The sequence below is a fragment of the Polistes dominula genome, unplaced genomic scaffold (assembly GCF_049000335.1).
Source record: "Polistes dominula isolate Pdom_NZ unplaced genomic scaffold, Pdom_raw_medaka contig_31, whole genome shotgun sequence".
NCBI classification, from domain to species: Eukaryota; Metazoa; Arthropoda; class Insecta; order Hymenoptera; family Vespidae; genus Polistes; species Polistes dominula.
The window spans coordinates 4,151,457-4,179,310 of record NW_028300925.1 but is presented as its reverse complement, the minus strand read 5'-3'; the positions used below and the strand labels follow the sequence as shown (position 1 = coordinate 4,179,310).

Genomic DNA, 27,854 nt, shown 5'->3' with positions numbered 1-27,854 from the left:
TAAGAAATCTATTTAGATATACATATACACATATAGTAATAAAAAAGTATGTCTCCGTATTTTGTAAATTCAATATAATATTTACACCACACATATACTATAAATTGAGAAAAAATAAACACAACTTAGTTTTACATAACATTTTCCTAAAAAAGGATTGTGAATTTTTGGTATAAACAATTACATTTTATTATATCATGATTTGAATATGTTAGCATTTTATAGATAATTCTTTTGGACAGAGATAATTGCAGACAACTGTTTTAATTCAACTAGTATTCTTTTATTCGCTTAATATCTCGGTTTAATACTTTCCATATAATAACTATGACACAGGTATACAAATACTGCTATAACTTGGACAAGTTTATGAAAAATCTAGCTTAAATGACATTTTTCGTTGGTACATATATCTAATTAATATAATTTTCCTTTTAAAGATTATCCTATATCACATATTACAAATAAATCAAGCATAATAATAGTAATAACAACAACAATAATAATAATAATAATAATAATAATAATAATAATAATAATAATAATAATAATGTTATACATCTACAGTAGTCTGCAAATTAAAAAGTATTATACATATAATGTGTCAGCTATAATTTATATTCATATAAAAAGAACAAAAAAAAAAAATATACAGAAAAAGATGCTTTTCATAAATAAAAATTTTCCTAACTATAAAACAGTAACAGTAAAGTATCACATATAGGAAAATGCACCAGTATTTAGCGAATTATTATTGCTGCTGCAACATTTAATAATCTTTTAAAAATATTTTTGCATTTATAGATAAACATTTCCTATTTGAAATATAAATTGTCTCTATTTGTATATTAAAAGCATTTTTTTGTGATCTTTAGATTATATATGTATATACGAAATATGTGTTGATTCTCCATATTAACGGTACTATTTCATTGTGTATAATAAAGAATAAATTTGAATTATTGCACACGTAGTTTTATATATACGTGCGTGTATTATTTCTGAACAAAATGCTAAACAAATTGATAATCAAGATACATATGCTGCAGCGTTCCCTTTAATACACGACATATAAATGTACATGTGTGTATATATATAATTATATTACTGGTGCTGATTTATGTATACTCACTGATATAATTTCATATTTCTTAATAGAAATGTAATTTAATAGCTACTATAATTTCTTTAATGTACAATTGTGTTTGGTTACAACTCTTATTATGCCTTCAGATATTCTTACAAATCCCTATTGAAACACACCATATCATATCATATACATCTGAAATATATCAGCTTTACATGTACAAGATCAAAGTTCTTATATCAAGAACGATTATTACAACCACTATGGTTCGTTTTCTTCATTAATTAGAATATTAATGTTGTATTTCTTTCCACAAAGTAAAGGAAAGCAAAAACTGTTTTGCATAACGATGTGTCATTGCTTCACAGAGAGAAAGATAAAAAGAGATTTTTAGTATTCTAAATTTGTATTATCTCAGTTCATTAAAAAGTTCCTGCTACGCACTGTCACTGCAGTTATAGCAACAAATCATTACTTTATCTTATGGACTGTTAGAAATAATTAGAGATCACGCGAATTTGATATATATTCGTTAAAAGTCACAGAAAAAAGAAGCGCAACGAAAAAGTGACAAATTATTTATCCCTTTTACATTCCTTTTGTTCATCTAATGGTTCTTCTCGTACAGCTAATACCATTCTTAACATAAGAACAGTAAGTAATTTATCCAGTGGATCCATAAATCCTCTTTGAATCCATTTAGGTATTGTAGTACGTGCATGCGAAAATCCTAATTTTTGAAGAATGTAATCTATACCATATGGTTCTATTATACTTTTCCCAGCCCATGAAAGTAACCTTAATAAATATAGAAATATTTAATATCATTCTATAATATATAATTAATATTATTTGTGTATATATTTTATATTATATATATTTCTTACCTAACAGTGGGTTCTAAATGCCACGTTTTACATCTATACGATCGCCAATCCTTAATGAACATCTCTGCTGGATCAAATTGTTTGCGTTTTCTTTCATCTTCCGTCGTACTAGTTGTGGATGTAGGAACACTAGTTGCACTTGTACTAGCACTTGCACTTTCTTTTTCTTGGGGATCTGGACTATGTGCGCGTGCATTTATGGTTTGCATTGTATGCTAAAAAATAATTTAATAAATTATGTGTAATTATGCACATAATTAATTTACATATAGTATTAATAAATATATAAGAGAGTGAAAAGAATCTTTACCACTCGTTCTTTTTCCTTTACATATGACGTAATAAGATCATGCAGAAAGAAGAATCCCTCTGCATCAACAGTAACAAAAATATGATCTTCAAATTCTGTAATGAAGCTGCATTCCACTAATGGCTTCTCACCTAATAATTAAGTAATAATTAATAATCAATATGCACAAACTTCTACAAAGTTTTAATCGTGAATTTATAAAACGTTATAAATGATATCAATTCTAATATAAAATGACGCTTATCCCAACATTTTCGTTTAATTCAATAATAAATAATATTATTAATGATATTAATACGTATTAATTAATGTCTAGTTGGAATAAACGATTAAAAATGAATAAATAAAATGATCAAACTAATCACTACATGTATATTTGTAGCATTTAATATTTGTTATAATTTACTATATTATTGTAAGAGCTTAATTTACTACATGCTAATTAGACTACCTATTGTAAAAGAGGAATTCCTCGAAATGTATACTTTTTTATGTTTAATGCATTTATGTATCAGTTTTGTAGATAACATGCTCGATAAATTTGATTCAATGAAATATAGCTAAGGGATATTTTTTGCATATTAGAAGCAGACTACAACTCTAAGAGTATACGCTATATGTACAGATATTAATATATATAAACTCTCCTTTTTTGGCTATACTGAGAATAAATTTTACTGTATACTTACTATATAAAATATGCTTAGGAAGTCCTAAAAAAATTATGAGAAGAAGAATATTGCAAAATATAATATAAAGATAAGTAATTTTTCTAAGAAATTCAAATTATTTTAAAGAATAGTTTTTAATAAATTATATCGTAAGAGAGGCAGTAGAAGATCAATATAATTTGGTATCAATTTCTATACAACTACATATATACATACGTGTATATATAAAACACATAATATAAAAATGTTTATATTATTATTAAAGTTTTTAACACAATTAACATACAAAAAAAATGGTTATACCTATAACATCTGGAGTACGGGCGGTCTGTAAATGTTCAGTTTTTAAATGTAACTGCAATGAAGGAAGCGCAAATATCACTTCTCTTGTATGAGAATGCTCCTGCAATTTTCCTGAAGTAGTTGATGTACTTCTTCCTCGAGTTGTTGGATTATTATTATCAACTGTAGTGTCTGCTCTATCTTTCTCAACGCATGGAAATCTATCTACTGCTATAGAATAATATATGGTATCATTATTAGGAAAATATGATCAACATATTTCACATACACACATATATATATATTTTACAGCTTACCATCAATTTCACTACTTGCAAAAGCATAGTGAAACCATTCTTGTAAAGATTTAAATTGCGGAGGAAATAGTACGCTACGACTTAGTCTACAAACCGTAGCCATAGAGTGATGTCTCGCGTGTTGTTCTTGCTGTCGTCCTAAGCTAATAGTCAAAGTTTGAACAACATGTACATCGCATGTATTTGGTACTAAAAGAGAAATAATTAATGAAGTATTATATATTGGATATTAATTCTATATATGCATAATCTATTGAACATACATTCTACGCTTGGAATTTCTTGAGCCTCTGTAGCAAAACTGATACACGGCTCCTTCAATGAGAATAACGCCCAACTTTTGCTTTTGAAATTAATACCATGAAAACAGGCCAAACTAATATTTGACCCATGTAATTCCATTGTACCCCCAAGAACAGTTCCAGTTGATGGTAAAGAAAATCTTAAGCTACCTAATTGAAGGCCAGCTACTTGAGTTAATACACGCTGCCAATGTCTATGATGTCTGGCATCAGATATTGCTGTTTGATTTAAATTCCATGGTCCTATAATAGATTATTTTTAATTATAAAATATATATTTTTATCTAAAAATAAGATACATCAATATATCTAATAATAAGTTTTACCATCTACAGCAGATCTCTTCTTTTGTTGTCTCTTCCTCATACTATTATTATTTATTCTTTGATGTCTCGGTTGTAAAGAACTGAATACTCGTTTACTGCTTTTAAATTGTTGACTAAAGAACTCGTCTAACTTGTAAAACATTTTTAATAAATCTGCTGTTGTCGATTTACTGATCATAAGTTGAAGTTGGTCCCAACCCAAATCACCATGCATAAAAATGACTGCTGGTCTAGAATATTAATTACAAGTATTAAAATAATAAAATAGTAATTGTGAACAAAATAAAATTATATATTCATATGTGTATATGATTACCTTCTAGTTGGCATAAATGCATCTCCATTGCTATGACGATTAATCTTCCATTCGTCACGAAGTGTAATGTCCAAGGAAGATACTCTAGACATTAGTACACTTGTTCCCATATAATCGAGTCGCAATTCTAACGCAAATAATTTTAATCCAACTGTATGGTCAGGTTCTATTCCAGGTTCTTCTCTAATGTGTACTACATGAAAAGAATATTTTATTAATATATATTTCTCTATTTAAAAAAAAATTAATATTACATAAATAAAAATATACTAAACTGTATGTATCAATTTTACTCAATTCAATAATTCCACCAACAATACCACCCTTAGCATCTAGGCTGGAACCGCCCAATCCAATGCCGATATATAAATTTTTATGTCCAGTACTACCTATAGATAATCTTCCATCGGATCTAAAGTCTTTGGTCATCCAAGTAACGTTACCCATAACATTACCCATATTCATATGTACATTCAAACGAGTAAAATTGACTGCAAATAATACTAAAGTCTCCCATGCTGATTCTCTTAACTTCACTTCGGACGTTACTTTTTTTCTGCGCTAAAACTCCATCCTCGTCCAATATCTTATGAAACATGTACATCGATAGTTATTGCATTATATTATATTGTAATTATAGAATGATCGTATTAAAAAATAATAGCTATTAAACGAACCCTTTAAACGTGCATGTCTTGGTATATCACTTTCCAAACTAAGTCTTAATTTATCTCTATTTAATGTAGGACTTCTCTCAGGTGCACTTTTCGATAATCCATCTCCCGCATGTCTGTCATAATGCTTTAATAACGAACTACCCATTACTGCTTCTTCTTGATTTAATGGTGGACTTCCATCTCCTTCGGAATATGCTGTACCTGAACTGAGATCACCAAGAAATAGGCGTCTAACAATACTACGTCTGTACCATGCTTTTGGGAATGCCAGAATTTCCGTCAAACGACGCATATCATATTTGAACGAAGCAGAGCCAATATCAACGATTGCTATAAATTATACAAATAAAATATATAATAAAGTGTGATAGGTATTATTTCAGATAAATAAAAGTTTTTTCAAATAAAATCTACGTACTCGAAAACCGTATAACAGCTCGGCTACTTGCATCTGGAACTTTTTTTATATGTTCACCTTGGTAATTCAATTTTTTAATCCTCGACAAATGAAATTTCACAAATTCAACGTTAATGCTTAAAGAATCTTTTCTTTCGCTGTCCGATAAAGGTGACCATTGAGCTTCTTTTAAACCTGTTTTCTTACCACCTCCATAAGGATGAAAGATATAGACAGAAAAATCTGCAAGGCATCCTGTCACGGACAATCCACCGATAGCCGAACCTGTTTCCTTTCCTGTAGTTTGTGTAACTGGAGATTTATATTCTCGAAATTCAATAAGTTCTTCTTCTGCTCGTTTTGAAGAGAACACTATGTCAAGAGAAGGTAATTGTAACATACATTCTACTCTAGAAACTGGTAGACAAGAAAATCTAAAAAATATAAACAAATATTTACAATATTATTAAATTATATAAATATATAAATATAAATATAATAACAAAAATAATAATCATATAATATAAAAATGATTTTATACCTAAAAGTAGATGGCTGCATATGAAAATATACTATGACGTCTACAGGAAAGCTAGCATAAACATAATTGCTATTAGCTGCAGTCGCTGCCCACGACGTACTCTCTGTATTTTCTGGTGGAAAACCAGAATTTGTTTGAGTGTTAGTTTGGAAATAACTTTTGCTTGGAATAGGTTCTAACGTTTGTTCGAAAAATTCTAAAATATGAGGACTTATTATTGTTTCTTCTGGAATACTTTGAAGAGTCATCCAAGCAAAAAGACTAGCTTTTTTAGTGCTAGATTTTCGAAGCGTAGATGAAGGAGTAGGGTTTAATAAAGTATTTTCTGTTGTAATACGCGGAGACATAGTTTCTTCGGGAAGAGTTTTCGATTCATAATGAACCTATAAACAAACATATTTAATTAGTTTATGTTCAAGTATAGATTTACATATGTATAAATATTTAAAAAATTAAAAACTTTACCTTCACGTCTAGACCAGGAATACGAAAAATTGTTAAATCTACTAAAGGTACACTCGCGTGTTGTAAATATCGTAATCGTGATGTACTCGTAGTTGATGATTTTTCTTTACTACTTAAATGCTTTCTACTACTGCTTGGGCTGCTGGGTTGAAATTCAAACGTTCCACCCGAACAGGATCTCTCCTTTTTCATTTTACTCATACTATTAAAAACATGTATAAATTTAAAATATAAATTTAATATAAACTATTATTTAATGCTAATATTTACAGCTTAATTTCGTCTTCCCTCGTTGGATCTTTTGTATGAAGAACACATTTGCCACTGTTTATTAATACTTTTACATCAAGTTCAAAGTCTATATTAGGTTCTTGAGTTTTTTGAGGTGTTATATATGGCGATGAAGTAGAAGAGGTTTGTTCTTTTCCAAACGAGTCGAGCAAAGGTGCACTATTAAGAATATATTGAGATCAATAATACAACACACACAAGAGATATATAAATATAATAATATATTATAATAAATATAAAATAAAAGGTCCTCTCTCTTTTTTCTACGTACTTTCCTTCCATACTATCATAACTAGATGTACAACTAGTGTCTCTACTTTTTTTTCTTAATTCAACTTGTTCTCCTTCTATTTCAATGGTTTCTGGCCACTCTAATTCTCCTTCAGGTAAACTGAACTCTGATCCCGCACTAGGTAAGGATGATTGCCTACATTAATCAAAGAAATGAAGGATAACTAATCAAGATAGATACAATTGTTAACCTTTAAATAAACATTATATTCAGTTTTAATTCACCTGCACATTGTATGAGTATCACTAAACGTAACTCTTTGTCCGCTAAGTCCTCTAACACGAAGAGAAGCAGATCTACAATAATTGCATGAAAATGGAATGCTATCATATATGTACAAGTATGTGTATATACTAATGATTAAACTGTGGGAAATGAAACTGTACACACGTGCATTATGTTATAATGTATAAAACTAAATTTTACCTGCTTGGACCACTCCTAGGACTACTTTCATAACTAGCTGAATTTGCCGAATTTATTTCCATATTTATATCTTCTGGGCTCTCAAGTTGATGTTCTGGTGTTGGTGAGGGTACAATAAATGATCTTGAACGATACGCATTAGTTTTACTCCCAAGACCTAATTTACCTTTTATTCCAGATGCCTTAACCGATTGTCTTCGTAATTTTTGAATCATATCCCTGCAAAGAAAGAACAATAAAACTATAAATATTAATAAATGTAACGCATCTCCATCTTGAATTTAACATTAATTACAATAGTATTACCTTCTAAAGTCTTTAAATACCATAGCTTCCAATTCATGTAACCGTTTCATTTCTTGTTCTATAGTACCATGAGATGCACCTAATGATCTTAAATCATTTATTATCTTAGCTTGTTCGTTCATTTCCTTTTCAATTAATTTGGATCTTTTCTTTGCATCTAAAGTAGGATCGAAGACAAATGCAGGTAAACTGTCAGTCCAATTTTTTGACTTTTTCATTAAAATACTCTCCTAAAAAATATATAGAAAGTTATTTTTTAATATATGTAAGAAAAAAACGTATGTAAAAATATTTATATTTAATGTAATCTTATTTAATATTTATTTATTTATTTATTTAGCGGATAAAAACTACGAACAAAAACACTACTTTTCTGGTATATTAAGTTACCTGAGCACAAAACCAAGATAGAGCATAAAAAATAGGAAATAAATAAAATAAAATTAATTAAACCATACTTTTTTCTTAACCTGACTAGTACTATTATCTGGTTGATCTGCATCATCACTATCATAATCAGCTGAGACATGAATATCATCTTCTTCAAAACCTGTTAGCATTGTTAATGTGTGACCAAGTGCTGATAATTGACGCCCTACATTAACATCAAGATGAATATCAACTCCCTCCATTTGCCATTGAACATTTAATATCCATTTGGCATTATCTAAAAAAGATTTATTTATACGATACATGATATTGTAACAAACGTCTTTGTAATTACTTGTATATATAAAAGTTGTATATATTACCTGATTTATCTTGTTTCTGTGCAATCGTTCTACTGCATACTTCGTAAGTACCTTCAGAAACTACACATAAATTCATTATACTACTATCATTCATATCTGGTTTCCAATCATCTAAAGATGTTTCAAAATCTTCTGCAAATCTTAGACATAATCCTACAAATCTAAGAAAAAGTAAAAAATAAATAAATATATAAACAGACACAATGAATACATAATCTGAAGAAAAATATAAGATGTAATACCTTGCTTTGCTGACTAAACTACCACTACTACATGCTGATATGCTGGTATTTTCAAGTGTAACAACAACTGCACCCCTTAATTCTCCGTCATATAACCCTCTACTTAAACCCCAATTATTTGGCGGCAAGGGGTTCAGTGGTAAACAAATACCCATGTCGTCTACTGTTAATTGTAAGAATAATGTTCCCAAATGCGGTGCACTAAGTTGACTAGTCAATTGACCAAATGGAACTTTTTCAAAGACTTGCTGAGTAGCTGTTAAAACTTCTTTATTTAAATTAGCTCGTTTTTCGTTCCAATATTCATATGCATTTTTATAATTCAACCAAACTAGTATTGCTTTATCGATAGCCATTGGTTGAATGTAAATTAATGGACGTTTTAGAGTTATTAAAACTACTTCCTTATCTTCACCCTGCACCATTTCTTCTTGAAACGCATTTCGTAAACCTACTCTAGTATTAAAAAATGCGAATTGTTGAAATTCTGGTTCCGCTTCTTCGAACAGAGCATTTTTAAGTAATTGCCCAAGACTCAAATTAATGTCAACTTGTGCTTTCCCAAATAATTTCATGTGTGGATTTGGTTGAGTCGCACCAGAGACATTTTGTACTCTGTTAGATAATTGAAATTCAACGGTACCAGTTTCTAAACGAACTGCGGAATTTGTTGGGGTTGTTGCAGTCAATTGTATTCTCTGTATAAAAGAGAATACAAGTTATTAATTGAAACAATATATATATATTAAAAATATTCGAAAGAAGTTGTAAATAATGCATTGTACTTTTACCTTAATACGAATGACCAATGAAAATAATATTCTTTTTAAAGTTGAATTCGTAGATTCGTCATCTTCAAGCCAAAGTGGAACTGGTTTTTCTCCACCATATACTTTTTGTACAACTTCATTAACTTCCTTCATAAATACTTTTTGTACAAATACTAAATGATTTAATAGATCTGTTGTCAAAGAATGCTCAAATGTACCAATATCTGCAGTGGCACTCAAATAACTGCCCTGCCTTAAGACAACTCCATCTGTAAAATTATACAAATAAATAGATGAACTTAAATTTAACTGAATTAATATTCATCTATATATTAAGTAATGTTACGGTGAGATATTTACCAGCAATTTTACTATCGTTTAAACTACTATTTCCATCTTGTATATATTCTGCTGACACATGAACTTTAGGAAGTTCAATACTTGCTTCGGAAGGTAGATTTGCTTCAGTTACTTGTAATTTTGTTGTAAAACTTAAACTATGATTTGGCAGCTCTATGGTAAACTTAGCTTTACTACCAGTTACACCTGCACTGTTTACTTGATCCATTTTATATTGTGCTTGTAAAGAAGGAAGTAATGCTGCTGTTATACTTAAACTTTGAAGTATAATATGAAATTGCATAACAATTGGTTCCAAGAGACTAGGTATAGCTTGAGATTTTTCTTCATCAATAGTAGGTGCTGGTGCATCATGATGTGGACTACTTGGTCCGACATCTAACTCATCCGGTTGTTGTCCTCTCGACATTCTTGAAGATGTTCTTGTAACTCTTAATTCCTATTTAATTGAAAAAAATAGAAAGAGCTTAGAATAGTCTATATTATATAGAAATAATTAATTATACATGTGTACAAAACATAGATAAGGATATATTTTGAATCTTACCTGTAAAGTAGATGATAACTGTTTACTACCTCTTGTCATCATTCCATGCAGAGCAACAGGATGTTGTGGTATATCTATATTAACAGCTCCAACAGTTAACAAACCACTGTTCTTGTCTTTCTGACGTCTGGTGATACTAGAGTACAAAGCTTGTGATTTTCCAACTGTAATTTTGACAACAGTCTGTTGACTAGGTGCTACACCTTCCAATAAAACGATCATAGTTCTGCCAATCTGTCCCGTCAAACTACACTCCAAACTAGCAGGTCGAGTTTTCTTACGGCACGTTAAACTTGCTTGTAAACTTGTAATTTCAGCTTCTAGTTTTAAGCCACTTAATGTAGCCAAAAGTCGAGTTCTATGTATTCTTGCAACTCCAAAAATGATTAACCTAGTTCTTTCACCTGTTACAATACCTATTCAATAATATTTAATTTAAATGACGATATGTATAAATTTACTTAATTAGCTATAAATATAATACTCACTTAATTCCCTTGGAGGTGGTATTGGTGTAGAACTATTCTCTGCGTTTAAACCTTTTTCAATATCTCCATCTTTCGTTTCGTTCAAAACTTCGTACTTTTTATTAGTTTTGTAATGTTCAGCTGCATCCGCGGGAATGGAAAATCGATGGGTAATAGTCTTAGTTTCTGGACGTGTTGCATATAGATCTAAGAGGTAATAGATGGTTTTCCAACATCTGGGTATTAAATTGACAGTATCTTTGTATTTATCCGATAATATGCTAAATTTATCAAGACCCGATCCACTAGGACTCGCTCCGAAACTAGGTGTAATAACACCTTCGCTTAAATTAATGTAGCCTTTTACACTTTTTCCTGTACTGCGTAATTTTTGAGCAAAACTTTGTGGTCGAGATCTTATACTTGCTTCTGGTGATATGATCTTTTGCTGATTTGGTTCAAAGCTATTACGAAGTAATGGAATTTCTGCTTTTTTTCCAATAAGTAGATGCTCTTGTAAATCAGATGCTACGAGCACAAAGAGATTATTTCATTTAAAATGATAGCTTTATAATTAAACAAATAATTAATATTTTGAGGTAAAATATATTTACTTGATGAAGAGCCATTTTTTGTGACAGTATCATTGACAAGTAAATTTGTATTTCGTTTGGCTTCAGGATGTTGTTCTTTTAATTCCATTTGTGTTTCCTTAACATTTTGATACATATTACTAATTTGGTGCAATAATCTGAGTAATGGCATAGTTACTTGCTGACTGATATAACGTATATTGAGACTGACATTAACTATTGTACTAGTATGCTTTTTTAGTTGCCCTCTAGATATATATAAAACATTTTGTTTCTGTATCATATCATCTACTGTCATATCAGCCATTTTTTTAATATCTATATCAACACCAATTTTTTCACATAAAAATGCTGGTGTTTCAGGAGGTATGTCCAAATAAAATTTCGATCCAACTCCTTTTTTCTGTTTGTTACCTAGAATCATACATATAAATTAGTACCATTCAAACAATTTAATTAGGTAACATTAAAATGAATAAACATACTTTTCTTTTTATCTGTTACTTTTCCAAATTCACTGACAACAATATCGATACGCATTGTATCCATACATCCTACAAGAGACAAATTTGATCCTAAGCAATCTAAAGATGACATATTGTTTACATTTCCAGAACCAATTGCTGATAACATTTGTTGAGGCATAACAGATAATGAAGATAAAAGAGGTTCAAAAATTAAATGAGCATCCAATAATCGAAGGGAATCCTTCATTGGGTATAAAAATGCACCACTATGTAAATCTGAATCTTCTGTATCGTCTGTTGTCATAGTATTGATCTTGGAATCCTAAAAGTATTAAAAATTCATAATGATTATAAGATTGATAACAATGTTATGAATGGATACCATAAAAAAATATTTACATGCATAAGAAGTCAATGAAACGTAATGAAATTTATAAAATAAAAGTGATTAAAAATAATATTGAAATAAAATTAATGTTTTTCTATAAAATTAGTTTACTCTGAAGTACCTTCATTGACTTTTGTTCTGCACGAAAGACCTAAGAAAGTGAGAGAAAATAAATAAAAGTATAGTATATATTTAGAAACGTTAACAAGTTTCTAAACATATGTATTAATTTAATACAAAAAGATCATTAAATAATATAATGATAAAGTTTACCCAATGTCCTTTTACATTTCCTTTCTCATTATCCTTTATAAATTCTTGCTGTTTTGCCATCCAATTATATAAATCTTCTTCAGTGTTAATAGGTTTATTTGAATGATGACTTATTGGAGAAGTTACTTGATCTAAACTCCCAGTACTATGTTGACTTCCATGTCCTAGACCTCCAGAATATATACTAGGATTCGAACCAAGTTGATGAGAATGAGATACTTGAATTTGTGGTGGCTTCTCTTCTCGTAATGCTCCATAGCCTGATAAAAAAATATCTTATTTTACTTTGATAAAACATAATATTCCAAATTTAATTTAGATTGTAATTTAAAATACTCATTTAAAGTTATAAAGCATTCATATATAAAATATTAAACAAAAAATTAGTATAAGCAATGTATAGAAAAGCTTTGGATTTAATTAAAATATAGGTCAGAAGCAAGAAAATATGTACAATTAAGAAGTTAAAAATAAAAGATATTACAGTCTAATATGTTTGATAATAATTTAAAAAATACTTTCTTCATCAGAATGATAATAATTAAATAGTTTAAAAATATTAAACAGTGAAGAGCTAATATATTAATTTATTAAAAATGTGGATATATAATTTTTATATTTATTTCTTTATCTGTTAAACATAAAAGGGTAATTACTTCAGTCTGATGATTAAAAATTATCATTAGCAAAACATTTGAAATGTCTCACTTACTTATATTATTCTGTTCTCGATTTTGATTGAACAGGCCACCGCTTGCAAGCAAGGGAAAGACAATACTTGCTCGTGTACTAACAGGCACTTGTGTAGGTTGCAGCGATTTTCCTCTCTTTGGAAGAACTACTGGTGGAGAGGGAGAGGTTAGTGAATCCGGGCCTGGAACCGGTGTTGGTAATGGGGTTGTATCTTCCCCGCGAGGAGAACTTACAGGAACCGTCAAACCATCACCACACATGCCTGGTTGTTTCATATTAATCCAATTTTTTTTACACAAAAAAATATGTTTGCAATGTCCAAAAGTACTTAAGAAAAACGTATAATGATATTAATCAATGATAATGATTCTTATTGTATCTTAAAATGTTATTTAGTAGATATAATTGTTCAATTGTACATATCAACGCCTTTCTTAAGTAATAAGCTATGAAATATCGAACAGATTTTGTTAAGCTGTGCAAACCTAAATGATGTTAATGGACTATTTAACAAAGCAACAAAGCATGGATGTGTGTAAGCATTTAATTACTACGAATCTCTTACTATATAAATGTTAATAAGGCAATGCTAATTTAATCAATTATATTGATAATTATTTTAGAAGTATTAACTTGTAAAAATAATTATTACAATTTTTCATTGTAGTTTACATATTTAAAGTACATTAAAATATAAATATATAGTTTATAAATTTAGAGCAAAGCTATAAAAGGCATTAATTCAATAACAATGATTTTACACGGTAAATAATAGAAAGTTATTAAAAAATCTTCCCTTTTCTTATATTGATAATATTTGAAAATCAAAATTATTATATTATTTGATATGTAGTTAAATTATAAAAATATATTTAAACCTCGTAACTTTATACCAACTATAGACATATGTAAAATTAATAAAAGTGTTGTTATATTACACATAGGTCACTCCACACCAAATCGGCGATTTTGTGACCTATATGTTATTAGATTTTTATACAATGTAACTCAGATATATAGATATATAAAAGCTAAGAAAAACATAAGATCCTGCTGCCTTTTTCTATATGAAATTATAATATATGATGTTGATTTATTTGAATAAGTACTACCTGAGCTTTTATCTTGTCCATTCTTGACATGTATATGTTTGTTCATATGGTCCGTGATTAGCATAGCACATTCATCTGTCACTTCCTGATCATCAACATCTCCTGCACTACCCTCCCCATCCGTCAGCAAATTTTCCTACACATTAATAGGCCAAACCCTTACATATTTTTAACATGTAAAATTTATCTCCACTCTCTCTCACAAAAGCTGCAGAATGCATTGATAATTAGTTTATAATATATAAACAATAATGAATAAATTACTTATATTATATCCTTCAAAATTATAATGTAAAAAATCATTTAAATATCATGACACCTTTCAGCTAATAGTATTTACCTTGTAATATTGAATGATTTACATATCAAATATATACTTTAAAGTTTTTCTATGTTTATTTTAGATTCTTTCTTTATTTTAACGTGCAAAAAGTATTTTAAAAAATAGTTTAAATTGTATTAAAAACATTTGTTTTTAACATTTGTTTTCAATTTATACATATAACCCATAAGCATCAATATATTTTACCAATGGCAGTACAAAAAAGTTTTCCTTTATGATAGCATAGAGTGAAAAAATTCACATTGCGTTAGGCACATTCATATATGTGTATGTGTGTATTATGTAATAAAATAAAAATAGCATTATTTCATTAATATTATCACATTTGGAAAGAGACAGCGTGTGTATTATAGAAGCTTATATTATTATATATCATGTGAAAAAGCACTTTCGTTTATATGAAAGATATATCTACAACAGTATTTGTTTTAAACGTATTAATCAGTTAAATGAAAAATACTATATTGACTATAGAAATCTTTTTGGAACTAAAATTGCAGCACAGCGCACATATTTTCACAAAGATAATTAATTAATAATAGTGAAGAGAGGATTTTATAAAGCTTTTGCATTGTGTTTTAATTTGTCCCATGTATATAAAAAAAAAAAATTTCTTACTCTCTTTTACATTGTTATTTCCTTCCAAATCTTCATAGATCAATTGCTGAAAGAAAAATTCTCAACAGAATTAACATTTTCGCACAATGAAAAGTATATTGATTACTTATGTTTATTTATCAAAGATGCAAAATGATGTCGGAATCTTCTAAATTAAAATTAATTTTGATTTGTATGCCACTGGATTTATACTTTTCTCATGGAGAGTGTATAACAATGCTTGAAATTATCAATATTGTATTATTATTATATACTTAATAATACTTCCTATATTAAAACTGTATTAATAAGATATTAAATTATAATTATATAACATAATATAAAAGTGTTAATGAAATAATATATAAAATCTTACCTCATCAGGATCAGAAACAGCAAATGTGACGTTCAGAGGTTTGACATGTTTAGTTTTATAGTTGTGTTCCAAAAGTAATGGGGTGTAAAGTACATTTTTCCATTGTCTACTTAATACAATTACTCCCTTTTAAGATAAAACAAACATATAAAAATAGATTATAAATATATCAATCTTTTTTATTTAACATCATATTAATATAAATATCGTATAACTATTATTACCTGTCGAAGTGTTGATAAAAGAGGTAAATCAGATTCTTTAAGATTGGTCTCTATATTAGCCAAATCAGATAGTAATACATAATTTTGCAAAATTGTACATAATTGACACGACGGATCTTCTTGTAGAGTTTTAGCCAGCGGTGTCAATCTTCCATAACGACTCTAAGAATACGTCATTGATTTATACATATGTTCGTTCAATTTATTTATAATATAATAGATTTTTACCTTAACTGGCATGTGGATACCTTGCACATCTAATGCTTCTGCCATGAGACAAGCAACTATTGCTGTTGATCTTCGATACATAGTTCTAAACATATAAACAATTCTAATAGCAAATTTATTACTTGGATTCATCCAAGCATTAATGGCTGGAGATGCAGTGCTAAGCAAATTCCAATCTAATCGCGTATAATCTATTTTTCGTGTTATCGGAGTACGAGGTGGTGCTGCAAAATTAAACCATACAGTTTTTAGCTCAATAATACATGAAACAGTATTTCCATTAGTTGCTTTGGAATGAAGACTAGCACAAGTAGCACTGTTATTTATTTGCGTTCCATTTAGTACGTTTGTCGAACTTGTTTCTTGTTCAGGAGCTGGAGTTGTAGAAGCTGATAAAAAATAATATTTATTATATTTTTTCTCTTTTCCTCTCACTTATTATTAAAACAAAAAATAAATTAAATTTTGTATAGATTTTTTTATACATACCAACTCCATTATCTAATTCATCTTGACTTTTTGTACTATCATTGCATAATACTTCAGTTTCTGCTTTTTTATCATCACGTCCGTTTTCTCCTTTCTCAAATTGCGATCTCTTTACAATTTTTAATTTAATCCCTTCCAAACCGCATTCGAACATAATGAATCCTAATCGATCTTCCCCACTACCCATAGTAAATTCTTCTGTAGCTTGAGAAGGACCTGTTTGTTTCTATTAAATTACATGCATAAAAATTTACGTTATAATATTATTTTTTAAAGCTGCAATAATGTGCATCTTAATAAATTAAAGTTATTACATTTTGTTTATCTTTTTCGTCAGGTAATTGCAAAAGATAATAATCAATGCATTTTAATGGAGAAGTCATTCTTGTACATGTAAACAATACTCTTGAATAATGAGCAGGTATAGCTGTTATAACGGCATCTTTTAATATTGAAGATTCATTTCTAAGTCTACGCAATTGCGTATGAACTTTTCCTATAAAAAAAATACGATATCACGATAATACGATAATAAATAATAAAGTTATAAGTTATTTATCTACTTAATATAATTAAATGATATATGCGTATATACTAACCAACATTTAAAGTAATTATAATCTCTTCCTGTTGTTTCTCAGATGTTTCAATATATACAGTTTCTCCGCCACCAAAATCACTTACTACAGCTGTAGTTTGGTGACCAGGTAAAAAGGCTTTACTAATTTTATTAACTTTTTTTTGATTTGGTAAAACGGCAGGTTTGTGAAATGTTTGAACGACTTCTCTTGCTTGCTTTCCAAGATAAAATCTTGCGGTGACATCGTCAAAACAAATTGCAAATAGTGATACACATGTAAGATCTCGTATATTTTCAAGTGCAGAGAAAGATATTATTTCTTCGACAACAGATGCTTGCAATAACGTTAAATTCATCTACAAAAGTAATCTTATTATAATTAAGTTATATTTAATAAATATAATATTTTAGTTAAAATGTGTGTGCGTGTGGGGGTATGCATACAATACCTTTGGTAAAATGATGCTACCTTGTACTTGAGTCGTAATACTTTCTTCATAAACGTTAGTTTGTAATGCAATTTTACCTAAACATAATAAATTAAAACAAAACTGATGTAGATGACAATAAAATAAAATAAAAAAAGAAAAAGGTTGATTTAATGAGCATAAACCAACTTTTATCATCACCCTGACCATTCTTAACATTCCTTTCTGCTGTTGATCGCTTAGAACTGGTTTGCACTTGACTCCAATAAGATAAACTTTGATCTTGTTTTAAAATGTTAGCATCTTTGACTTTTTCTATACATTCATTATGGAGATGATTTAAAATAGTTAATGGATGTAACATAGCCAAAGTTGGCACGATAGTTTCTATGAAACGTTGAAGAGACTCTAACACCATGGGACTTATCATGACATCAATATCTCCCTTGAATTTTATGATAACTGTCGTTCGAGATCCTGTTTCGTGTGCTGCTAATAATTCCTCTTCATCTTGAGTAGCATTATTATCTTCACCTAATATTTAATGTAATAAATGTAAAATAATCTTTAAGGTAATCTCTTAATATAATATTTATATATCTACCTTCCATTTGATTTAATGTTGTACTATCCCATAAGTAAGGATGCGTGGGTGTTTTATTTGAAGATCCTGCAATAGGTGAACCATCGCAACGTGTTACCATTTTCAAAGATGTAAATCCTTCGCTAATCGTTTCAAGTTTTGGTACGTATTTCCCTCCTACATAAACCAGTCTACCATCTTCTGTACGTTGAAATACTGGTGTTGTAAATGCATCTCCACCAGAAGGTAATGATGATTGTGCCCAATTAGAGCATCTTACCTTTAGTTTTACATTTTTTGTTTGTTATTAAATATACACACGAATCTATTATTTATTTTACAAGATTAATACATAATTTGACCTAAAAAAGCATATTTATATCGTTTTACCTGCGTCAAATGACTGACATAACTTGACATTAAAAGTGGAGAATCGACAATTGGTTTATTCACTTGCATATGCAAGTTCACAAGTGTAACATCTTCTTGAGACGATACAGCAGATATAAAACTGGTAGATGAAACGGAATGACTATCAGAAGAATCATGTAAAGCTCCATTATCGTTTAATGCACCAGTATCATTCTGGAGAGTAGCATTCTTGGTAACTCTTGGACTGCGTTTTGAATTTAACGTTTGAGTTTTAGCTCTTTCTAAAGTATGAGCTTTATCTGCTGCAGAAAGATTTACATTTGTTGAACTCTCCACGATAGACAGGTCAGATGAAAATTTTTTTTCATACTGTCGTTACGATTTAAGACCGATCCAGAACCAACGATAGATTGACGTAAACTAGACGTTCTACTTCCACTTAAACCATGACTCATGTCTTCATCGGCAGAATAAAATGCTTCTGAATGATTTTCTGATGACATTGAAATAGTTCTTTGAACCTAGGTAAAGAAATTAATTAAAACGTTTATTATATACAAATGCTTTCTTCTTAAAAGATATACATCTACTTACTTCTTGTTTGAACCGTTCCTCGGAATCTGATCTTACACATAATGAATGGTGAGAATCAGATACATTGACACGATCACTACTTTTTGTTGCTGATCTTGTAGATCCAGAAAAAGCCATTTCTACAGGTAAAGACTGAGGACTACTACTTTGTTCTGCCGTATCACCATCTGTTGCATTAAAATAATCTACTGCTAATTTAGAATCAGATACACTACTTTTTGGAGCAGTTTCAATTTCTGGAACACTTAAGATAGATTTACTACGTTCAGTATTTAATTTAGAATCAGAATCTAATTTTTGTGGTAGCTGTGCAATAGGACTGGCATCAACCAAGCGAGAATATGGAACATCTTTTATATTAGATGCACTGTAACAAAAAAAAGAAATGTAACATTTATTATTCAGGTAAAAAATATATAAAAAAATGTTTATTTATAAACCAGACCTTGGACGATCAATATTTTTCTTTGAAGTTTGTAATCCTTCTTGGACAATAGTTACTTTGACACCTGTGACAGGATAACACGAGTCTTGCAAAGATACATCTTGTAAACTATAAGGAGGTGTATGAAAAACTAATTGATTATCGTGTAAAATAGACTGTCCAAATCCTTTATCTTTTCCTGATTCGTAGATCCTTAAAAAAATAAAATATTATAATAAATTATATAACTTATAAGTAAACATTATTGTGCCTAGTAATCTATGTAGTATAGTAGTTGTATTTTGTTTCTGTATGTGTCAAAATTGTAAATATATATTAGTTGTTATTTCTTCTTCATGTTTTTGATATAAAAAAAAGTAGTTGTGTATTTTTTATATATTGTACATTAAGAATAATTATAATAAATAATATTCAGTTATGGCTCAAAAATTAGAAACTGAAGAAGTTTTAGATTACGATTTTCTTCAATTTATATCATTGGCCAAAAATTATTATACTGAACTTCTTGATGAGAAAGATAAATTGTTATGCATGCAATGGCTTACAAAATTATGTGGAGAAAAAGTTAAAGGAATAACATCTAAACGTAATCGCAATATATATTTATCACAGTTGCTTATGAATATGCAAGAAAAAAAATGGCCGGGCTATTTTTAATGCCTCCAGGTGATAAACCTTTGCCACCTGCAAAAAGTGTTTTTATTTCACAAGAATCGGATACAATTTCTTCATCAAAAATAGAAACTGGAATTGGTAAGACATTTTTCAATTCATTATCTATTATAATTGAAATATTCTTTATAGAAAAATAATATTTATATAAAACAGAATAGATAAGAAATAAATTTAATGTTAGGTGAAATGCCTGAAGATTTTCAAGAAAAATCGGCAGATGGTCAAACATATATTGCAATACGTTGTTTACCAGATGATCAAGGAACATATGCGTATATCGGATTAAATATTAATAAAGAAATATCATGTACGTCTAGTAGCATATGTTGTTCATGTACTAGTAGCACATCTAAATCGCAAACTTTAGACAATATATCTAAAATTACTGCATTGGGAGAACATTTATCAGAAGCTCAAATGGAAGACTTTTACAAACATAATATAGAACCTAAAATATCTGGTATATACATTATCAAATAAATAATAAAAATATATAATAGAAATTTTTCGATTCGTAAATACCTATTAAATAGTATGATAAACCTATTATAGGTACATGTTGTATGTATAGGTGATATTATTCAACTGTATCAATCATTACATACGCCACAAAAAACAGCAAGTTCCAGACAAAGAGATGGAATGAAATTTTACAATAAATTACTTAGGCAAATTGATAATGAGATAACAGGAGTCGAATATGAGAATGATGACGTAATAAAGTTTTTATTAAATAGATTAGAACAAGATTTAAAGAAAGATCCCAAAATGAAATACATGTTCAAATTGACTCCTGAGCAAAAAAATTTGAAGTTGTTAGAAATACTAAGACAACAAGTTATTGTTAGGTATTTTCAATCAAAAATATTAGAAATATTTTTGAATCAATTATGAAACAGCTCTTTAATCTTTTTAATAGATAATATCGCGTTATATTATTTCATTTTCTTTTCATGATATAGACTCCAAAAAGAGAAGCGAAGACTTTTAGTAACACAGATAGAAGAACATATGTTAACATCTTCAGTTGACTCTAAATGTTGTTCAAGTTATAAGGAAAAAGGGACGGAATCTATGTGGGAATTGACAGTGACTAAACCATTAACAGATAATGATATTAATAAATTATGTGATTTATATCCCGAAGAGGTTGTTTCAACCTTTTTAGATTTACTTATAGCTGACAGACAAGTAATATTACAAAGAGGCAAAAGAAGACAATTACAAATGATAGAAAAAATGAAATCTGAGATAGACAAAGAAATTCAATCTGATAAAGCAATATATAACAAATTACGAGAAACATATAGGTATATTATTGTTCTATTAGAATACTCTCCTAAATATTTATATAAGTTAAATGCTATATTAAAAAAAAATTTCTTTAAAATTAGAGAATGGAATGAAATTTTGTCAACAATTGAAAGCATGATGTATGAAGCAGAAAATAAAATTGTAAAAAATGGTGAAATATTAGGACCGAAAGAAGGAATATTAGAAAACATGATTGCCGATATAAAAGAGACTGAGAATTTAGTTATGGAAGAAGCTCATCTTGGAGAGATATTAATTGAGAAAATTATTGAAGCAAATATGTGGACATTTTCAGTTCAGGAAAATGATAAAAAAGATGAATCATGGGAAATAAAGTCAGCAATAGAAAATATGAGAAAGCAAAGTAAAATGTACAAGTTACTTATTAACAAACAAAAGAGAAGGATTAAGCAACTACATGAAAAGTTATTCTGTTGCCAAAAGTAGTAATTATAATACTTTTTAATCACATATATATATATTTTTTATAATTTACCTTTCAATGTATAACAAAATTCTTAACAATTTTATTTATCAAAGTGGTCTATCTTACCTATAAGCAGCGATATTAATTCCATCTTGTAGATCGTGATAGCTCGGCTTAAAAAATCTTGAGCCATTTCTGTTATTTCCAAAAAATGCACATCCACCAATGCATCCGCATTTCGTTAATTTTACACCACTTTCTTGGGGCCAAAGAAACCACAATCTTTTTGTTTCTTCATCATGCATTTTTAAATATTTATTTTGTACTAAGTGCAAATCATGTTCCGGAGTAGGAAGAGAAATTGCAGCTTCTAGAATAACTGGACCCAAAGACACTGATCCTACTTCAAGCCAAATGTCAGTTCCATCACCTGTATGTACAATAAAATTCAGCATATAGGTTTATCTGTACGATTAACGATTATACATAATATTCTTTCAACATATACCTGATAACCTACTACTCGTATTATTATATGATCTTCCACTACCAGTTGTATTAGTATTACTTGTATTAGCAAAATGGCCGGCTGCAGATACAAATTGGCGAATCAATATTGTAGGTAGTACTCCTGTTACACCAGATTTGACTTGTTGTCCATGTAAATTACAAGTTGATAAACGAATTGGAGATATCCACAATTGTATTACTGTTCCCACTTCTTGGAAATATAAATCAATGGCATCTACAGATAACCTTGTCATTCTATATTTGATATCTTCAGAACTAGGACACCTGAAACATATATATATTAATATTCCTAACTTAATACTATTTTTGCATTTGATACAATTGTATAAAAAATAATAATCACCTATAATGTTTGTCAGGATCACTATCTGTACATTGTAATGGAGGAACACCATGATGACAATGATGAGGTAAATCTGGAGGACGTAAGCTATTTTCCGAATTCTTAACCATTAATAAAAAGGTTTCCAGAGAGGTTATAAGGTGATGTAATTGTGGCGAACTAATTTTTCCACTTAGTTTTCCTAATTGTAGTTCGATCAACCATGCATATTCCAATGTTTCTTGATCCAAACTTCTTCCTTCATTACTGAACATTGCATGACCTCTTACTTGTAATGCACTTAACATTAAGTGGCCTTGATTTAAATGTCTTTCTTTACTCGATCTTGGTACATTATCCATAAGCAATGCTATTGCAGGTGATAGAAGAAGCTGCAATTCTGTTTCTTTGAAAGTTTTTCTCATTTCAAAACCAAATCGTTCCAGAAGTATAACAGGACAGGGTGGATCATTTTCACTGCAATTTTTAATCAAATGAGCCTGTATATCATGCATTGTAATACCCACTGTAACTTCTAATGGTCGATAATCTCGTGGATCAAATGGTTTAGATTTGATTTCCTCATCCTCCGTTGAGGCTTCTACACTGCTGTTTTGCATATCTCGATCTTTACTTCTATCAGTACTTACAACCGTAGGGCTAGTTCTACTCTGTTGCATATCAGTGAAAGTTTGATAATCTCCAAATAAATTTTCTTTTAAATGCATAAAACTTCTTAATAATGATCCGTATAAAATTAATATAGATGGTCCAATTTCAAGCTCCAAACTAACTTTATCCGAAGGTATAGATTGTGGATCAAACTTTTGTGTACCATTCCGAGTCCATTGAAGACTTGGTGATTTTCTACAACGTGGAATTCTTATGGGGGAAAGTAAAATTTCTTCTTTTTCAGGGGTTGTTATATTTGCTTGTGGAGTAGGTCCTAATGGTGGACATGGATGATATGTATAATTAATACTTAATGCTACAATTGGAACAGACCAACAGTCTACCCATCCTGATCCTTTTTGACATATGTTTCTCCATTTTTTACCTTTATGTAATTCGTTTAAATGTTTATGAGATCCATCGCGTGTCATAATCTTTGCATTCTTGTCTAATGCTAATAGTATTGCACGGTTTGTATTAACTTCTGGCAAATAAAACGAAAGATCAACACTTTCCCCTTGAATCCAGAAACGTAAAGGTATTGTTAAAGGTAGGAAGTCAACAAAAGGAAGATCAAATGATAAATCAAAAAATTCTCCGCAAAAAGCAATATGTGCGTTTTCTTGATTTTGAGATGAACAATCGATCCAATTATATTCGTTGCAAACTGTGATTAACTCAAACTCTTTCAATAACAAACTGAATTTCCACGTATATGGAACAAAATGCAATATATCAGGCCTCGATTTATTGGCCCATTCATTAATCATATCTTGAAAAAATTCTTTGTGCGAATAAACTAAATTAGCCGTAGCCTTACATCCAGTTAGATTTAGAGCCCATTCTTGATGATCATTCCATCTTATCGGATAATGACATTTTATTCCAAATTCTAATGTCTCACTTTCAAATAAACTACGATATTGCAAGCTTGTTGTAGCTTCTAAATGTAATAACTGGCCAGTTATTTTAGTAGTATATCCATCCTGCAAGACTATCCATGGCATGGTAATTTCCAAATATGATCCTGGTCCTACATTAATATGAACAGCATTAGTTTCTCTATTTTTACTAAACAGTATGTCAACTGTTGCTTCGTTAAGTGTTGATAATCTAATATCGAAAGATTGCACTTGTCTTTTCTCTCCTGGAATTGGAGTTTTTGTAACTTTCAATGGTTGATAATCATTTGGAAAGAAAAACTTGAATAAGTGTTCTCTTTGCCCGTCAGCCCAAGGACCATAACTAAAATCTGTACCCTTCCCACATTTAATGTCTATACCCCAAATAGGTGGCATTGCTTCGACCATATCACCATTAACTAATTGTATCATTTCTGGGTGTTCAGGAACGAATCCAGGTTCATCCATATAATAATATACTTCCATATTATTAGAACTTAATACAACAAAACCTTCACCCATATACCTAGGTGGATCATCAACCATTCCTGTATACTTGGGACTAGGTGCTAAGATGACTTTAAAATTTTCTGCTTTACACTTTGAAAAATGCATGAAATGATCATGTCGAGATGCTGCTGGTTTAGTAGAGTATACGAAATGTGCTTCTTCTACGGTTATTGAAAGTGTTGTTGGTACTAAGCGATTACCAAATACTAATCTTCCCTGAAAATATAACTACATTGAACAAACATATCCTATTTCATAATAATTGGATAGAAAAATAATATAATTATTACAACTAACCGTACAAACATCTAATTTAATAACAGGTATTAAATCTCTCCAGGTTCTAGCAATAACATGAGCTTCTTTTTTCCTAATGTTATCAACATGACGTGAAACATCCATTGCATTTGTTTGTTGACGATTTTCATGAGTAGTATTGCCTAATGATGTCGCATCACGATCATCTGTATTCATGCAAAAATTTTCTTCGTCTGCAAACATTTGAGGTGTGAGACCGAATAATTTTTCCAATTGTGCATATAACTGACAGCGATTATATACATGCAATTCGAATCCATTTAACATTACTGAAAGTCGTGTATCTGAATGAGAAAGATCTAAAATATAAAAGAAATTAATTAGATTTTTTTAAATTGAATTTAGTATTTTATTTGATGCCAAATATACATATATTAATTTTACCTTCCGATACATCTTTTGGTACATAACTCCTCCACCACCTAAATATAAGCCATCCATCTTGTATTCTAATACTATAATCTGTTGTAATATAAACTATATCTCTAAACATTATTTTTCCACTTAGAGCACTTAATGTAAATGATCCTGGAAATGGAACAATATAAGTATCATGTATTTTAATATATATGTATATTTTAATCTAATCATTATTGTATGTACCAATTTTAACATATCCATCACGTATAACAAAACGATTCAACAATTTTGTTAATATGTAACCAATAACTCTGCTGTTATAATAAACTATATAGATGATCCAAGATATGGCAGATACTAATGAACAAAGCAACCATATAAAGTTGCTATCCATTTTAAGATCATCAAGAATAACATGATCAGAATAGTTCCAAAATGCTGGTTCAATACCAGACAAAAATGGAACTGTAACATTGTATAATTCGTTTTCTTCCATGATGATATTTTAAAGTTTTTCAATAATCAAGGAATATGAATCATCATGGTTTGTAGGCTGAAAAATAAATACTATATTTTATTTTATGAATAATGCTTGTTTTAGTTAACTCTTAGAATGTTACTCTTATCTAAACTGCACTCTTATCTGAAGTGCTTTGAAAAGACAGAATACTTTATTGTTAATACGAGACCATTAATGGATAATATTAGATGTAGCTAATAATAAATTATAATTGTTATTCTCCCAAATGAAATAAGAAAGCTTTTTCAAACATAATTTTGGTGCAACAAGACTAAAAACAATTATCAATATGCGAACTGACATTACGTTCTTTACATTTACATCGACAAATGCATCTATGTATCTATAATCTATGTTTTAGCAAGTTTTATTAAATGCATATATATATCTATAAAACTCAAAGGATTAAAATATCAATTATTTTTTTATTCTAATAAATATATAATAAAAATATGTATATAGTAATTGCTCTTGAAAGTAGTTTTATATATATTTGTACGAGTACAAATTTTTAACAATTAATCAAAATCTATGATAAATTCATTGCATTGTAGAAAATAAGAAATTTCTATAAATATATATTAGTACATTTATGAATTTTGTAAACATAACCTATTTATTAGAATACATATAAAATTATTTCTAAGTATAATTGCTCGTTAAAAGATTAAATTTTATTTAATTATAATAATGATAGTTTTAGAAAAGTTGCTATCTCTGTAGAGAGTAATCAATGAAAATTCTGCAAATCACTAGTTCAATTAAAAGATTATTATTTTATTATGTAGGTATTAAAAAATGACCATATCAATTAACGTACTGATAACAACGTAATAGATTGTCGATAAGATTTTTTATAAATTATTTAATATTAATTCTATATATGGCACATTATTAATTTATTAGTTTATATTCAAAAATATTATCTATGAATAATTATATTATATAAATTTACCTGTCACATGTATATGTATATGTATGTGTGAACACTTGTTCTTAAGCTATATTAAATTTCTGTTGTGTCACTCATGATTTTATGTTTATCATTACATCAATTTCAAAAAAGATGTCAGAGAACTGTCATCAATGGCCAATAAGATATACAACCACTCCATACTTAACCAATGCACTCTAAAAGAACATTCACAGGTTGAGAGAAATCTTCACAGAAGATAAGGTTAATAGTACGTAACGCTATAATTTAACCGGAATTGTATTGGACTCATTCCATTCAGGCATACCAACCAAAGAAATGTTCTTAGAGTGGTAATAGATAAGCAATCTATTTAAAAAAATGACGCATATTTTGAATGAACTTTACGAATATTTAAATATGATAAAAAATATTAGATAAAAAGTAATCGATATCCTACATGTTTTAAAAATGTATGTACTAATTTATCTATTAACCAACAAAATTTCAATAGATAAGAATAATTTTAATAATTAATAATAATTCCATTGATAAGTTAAACAAATTTATTATT

General features: G+C 29.0%; 2 protein-coding genes across 2 annotated transcripts; one reads left to right on the top strand and one right to left on the bottom strand.

Annotated features, from left to right (window-relative positions):
- Positions 1 to 261: 261 nt before the first annotated feature.
- tweek (transmembrane protein KIAA1109 homolog tweek) lies at positions 262 to 27,571 on the bottom strand. Its single transcript, XM_089171354.1, is given in 52 exon segments — positions 262 to 1,885; positions 1,975 to 2,189; positions 2,285 to 2,415; positions 2,974 to 2,997; positions 3,259 to 3,468; positions 3,555 to 3,743; positions 3,818 to 4,099; positions 4,183 to 4,412; positions 4,499 to 4,691; positions 4,774 to 5,049; positions 5,052 to 5,084; positions 5,176 to 5,505; positions 5,594 to 6,006; positions 6,114 to 6,496; positions 6,579 to 6,780; positions 6,849 to 7,028; positions 7,141 to 7,296; positions 7,386 to 7,457; positions 7,588 to 7,806; positions 7,894 to 8,123; positions 8,352 to 8,560; positions 8,646 to 8,806; positions 8,888 to 9,585; positions 9,679 to 9,926; positions 10,018 to 10,456; positions 10,565 to 10,980; positions 11,053 to 11,559; positions 11,646 to 12,038; positions 12,110 to 12,413; positions 12,601 to 12,630; positions 12,753 to 13,012; positions 13,465 to 13,707; positions 14,558 to 14,693; positions 15,874 to 15,999; positions 16,098 to 16,259; positions 16,326 to 16,714; positions 16,815 to 17,040; positions 17,129 to 17,310; positions 17,414 to 17,750; positions 17,844 to 17,920; positions 18,012 to 18,356; positions 18,427 to 18,685; positions 18,796 to 19,145; positions 19,148 to 19,298; positions 19,372 to 20,008; positions 22,359 to 22,662; positions 22,741 to 23,027; positions 23,107 to 25,385; positions 25,467 to 25,786; positions 25,872 to 26,015; positions 26,091 to 26,400; positions 27,323 to 27,571. Coding segments are annotated over 51 exon segments (15,063 nt in total). The 5' UTR covers positions 26,344 to 26,400; positions 27,323 to 27,571; the 3' UTR covers positions 262 to 1,662.
- LOC107073867 (uncharacterized) lies at positions 20,234 to 22,335 on the top strand. Its single transcript, XM_015334691.2, is given in 6 exon segments — positions 20,234 to 20,444; positions 20,447 to 20,569; positions 20,673 to 20,951; positions 21,063 to 21,339; positions 21,454 to 21,801; positions 21,886 to 22,335. Coding segments are annotated over 6 exon segments (1,605 nt in total). The 3' UTR covers positions 22,253 to 22,335.
- Positions 27,572 to 27,854: the final 283 nt, after the last annotated feature.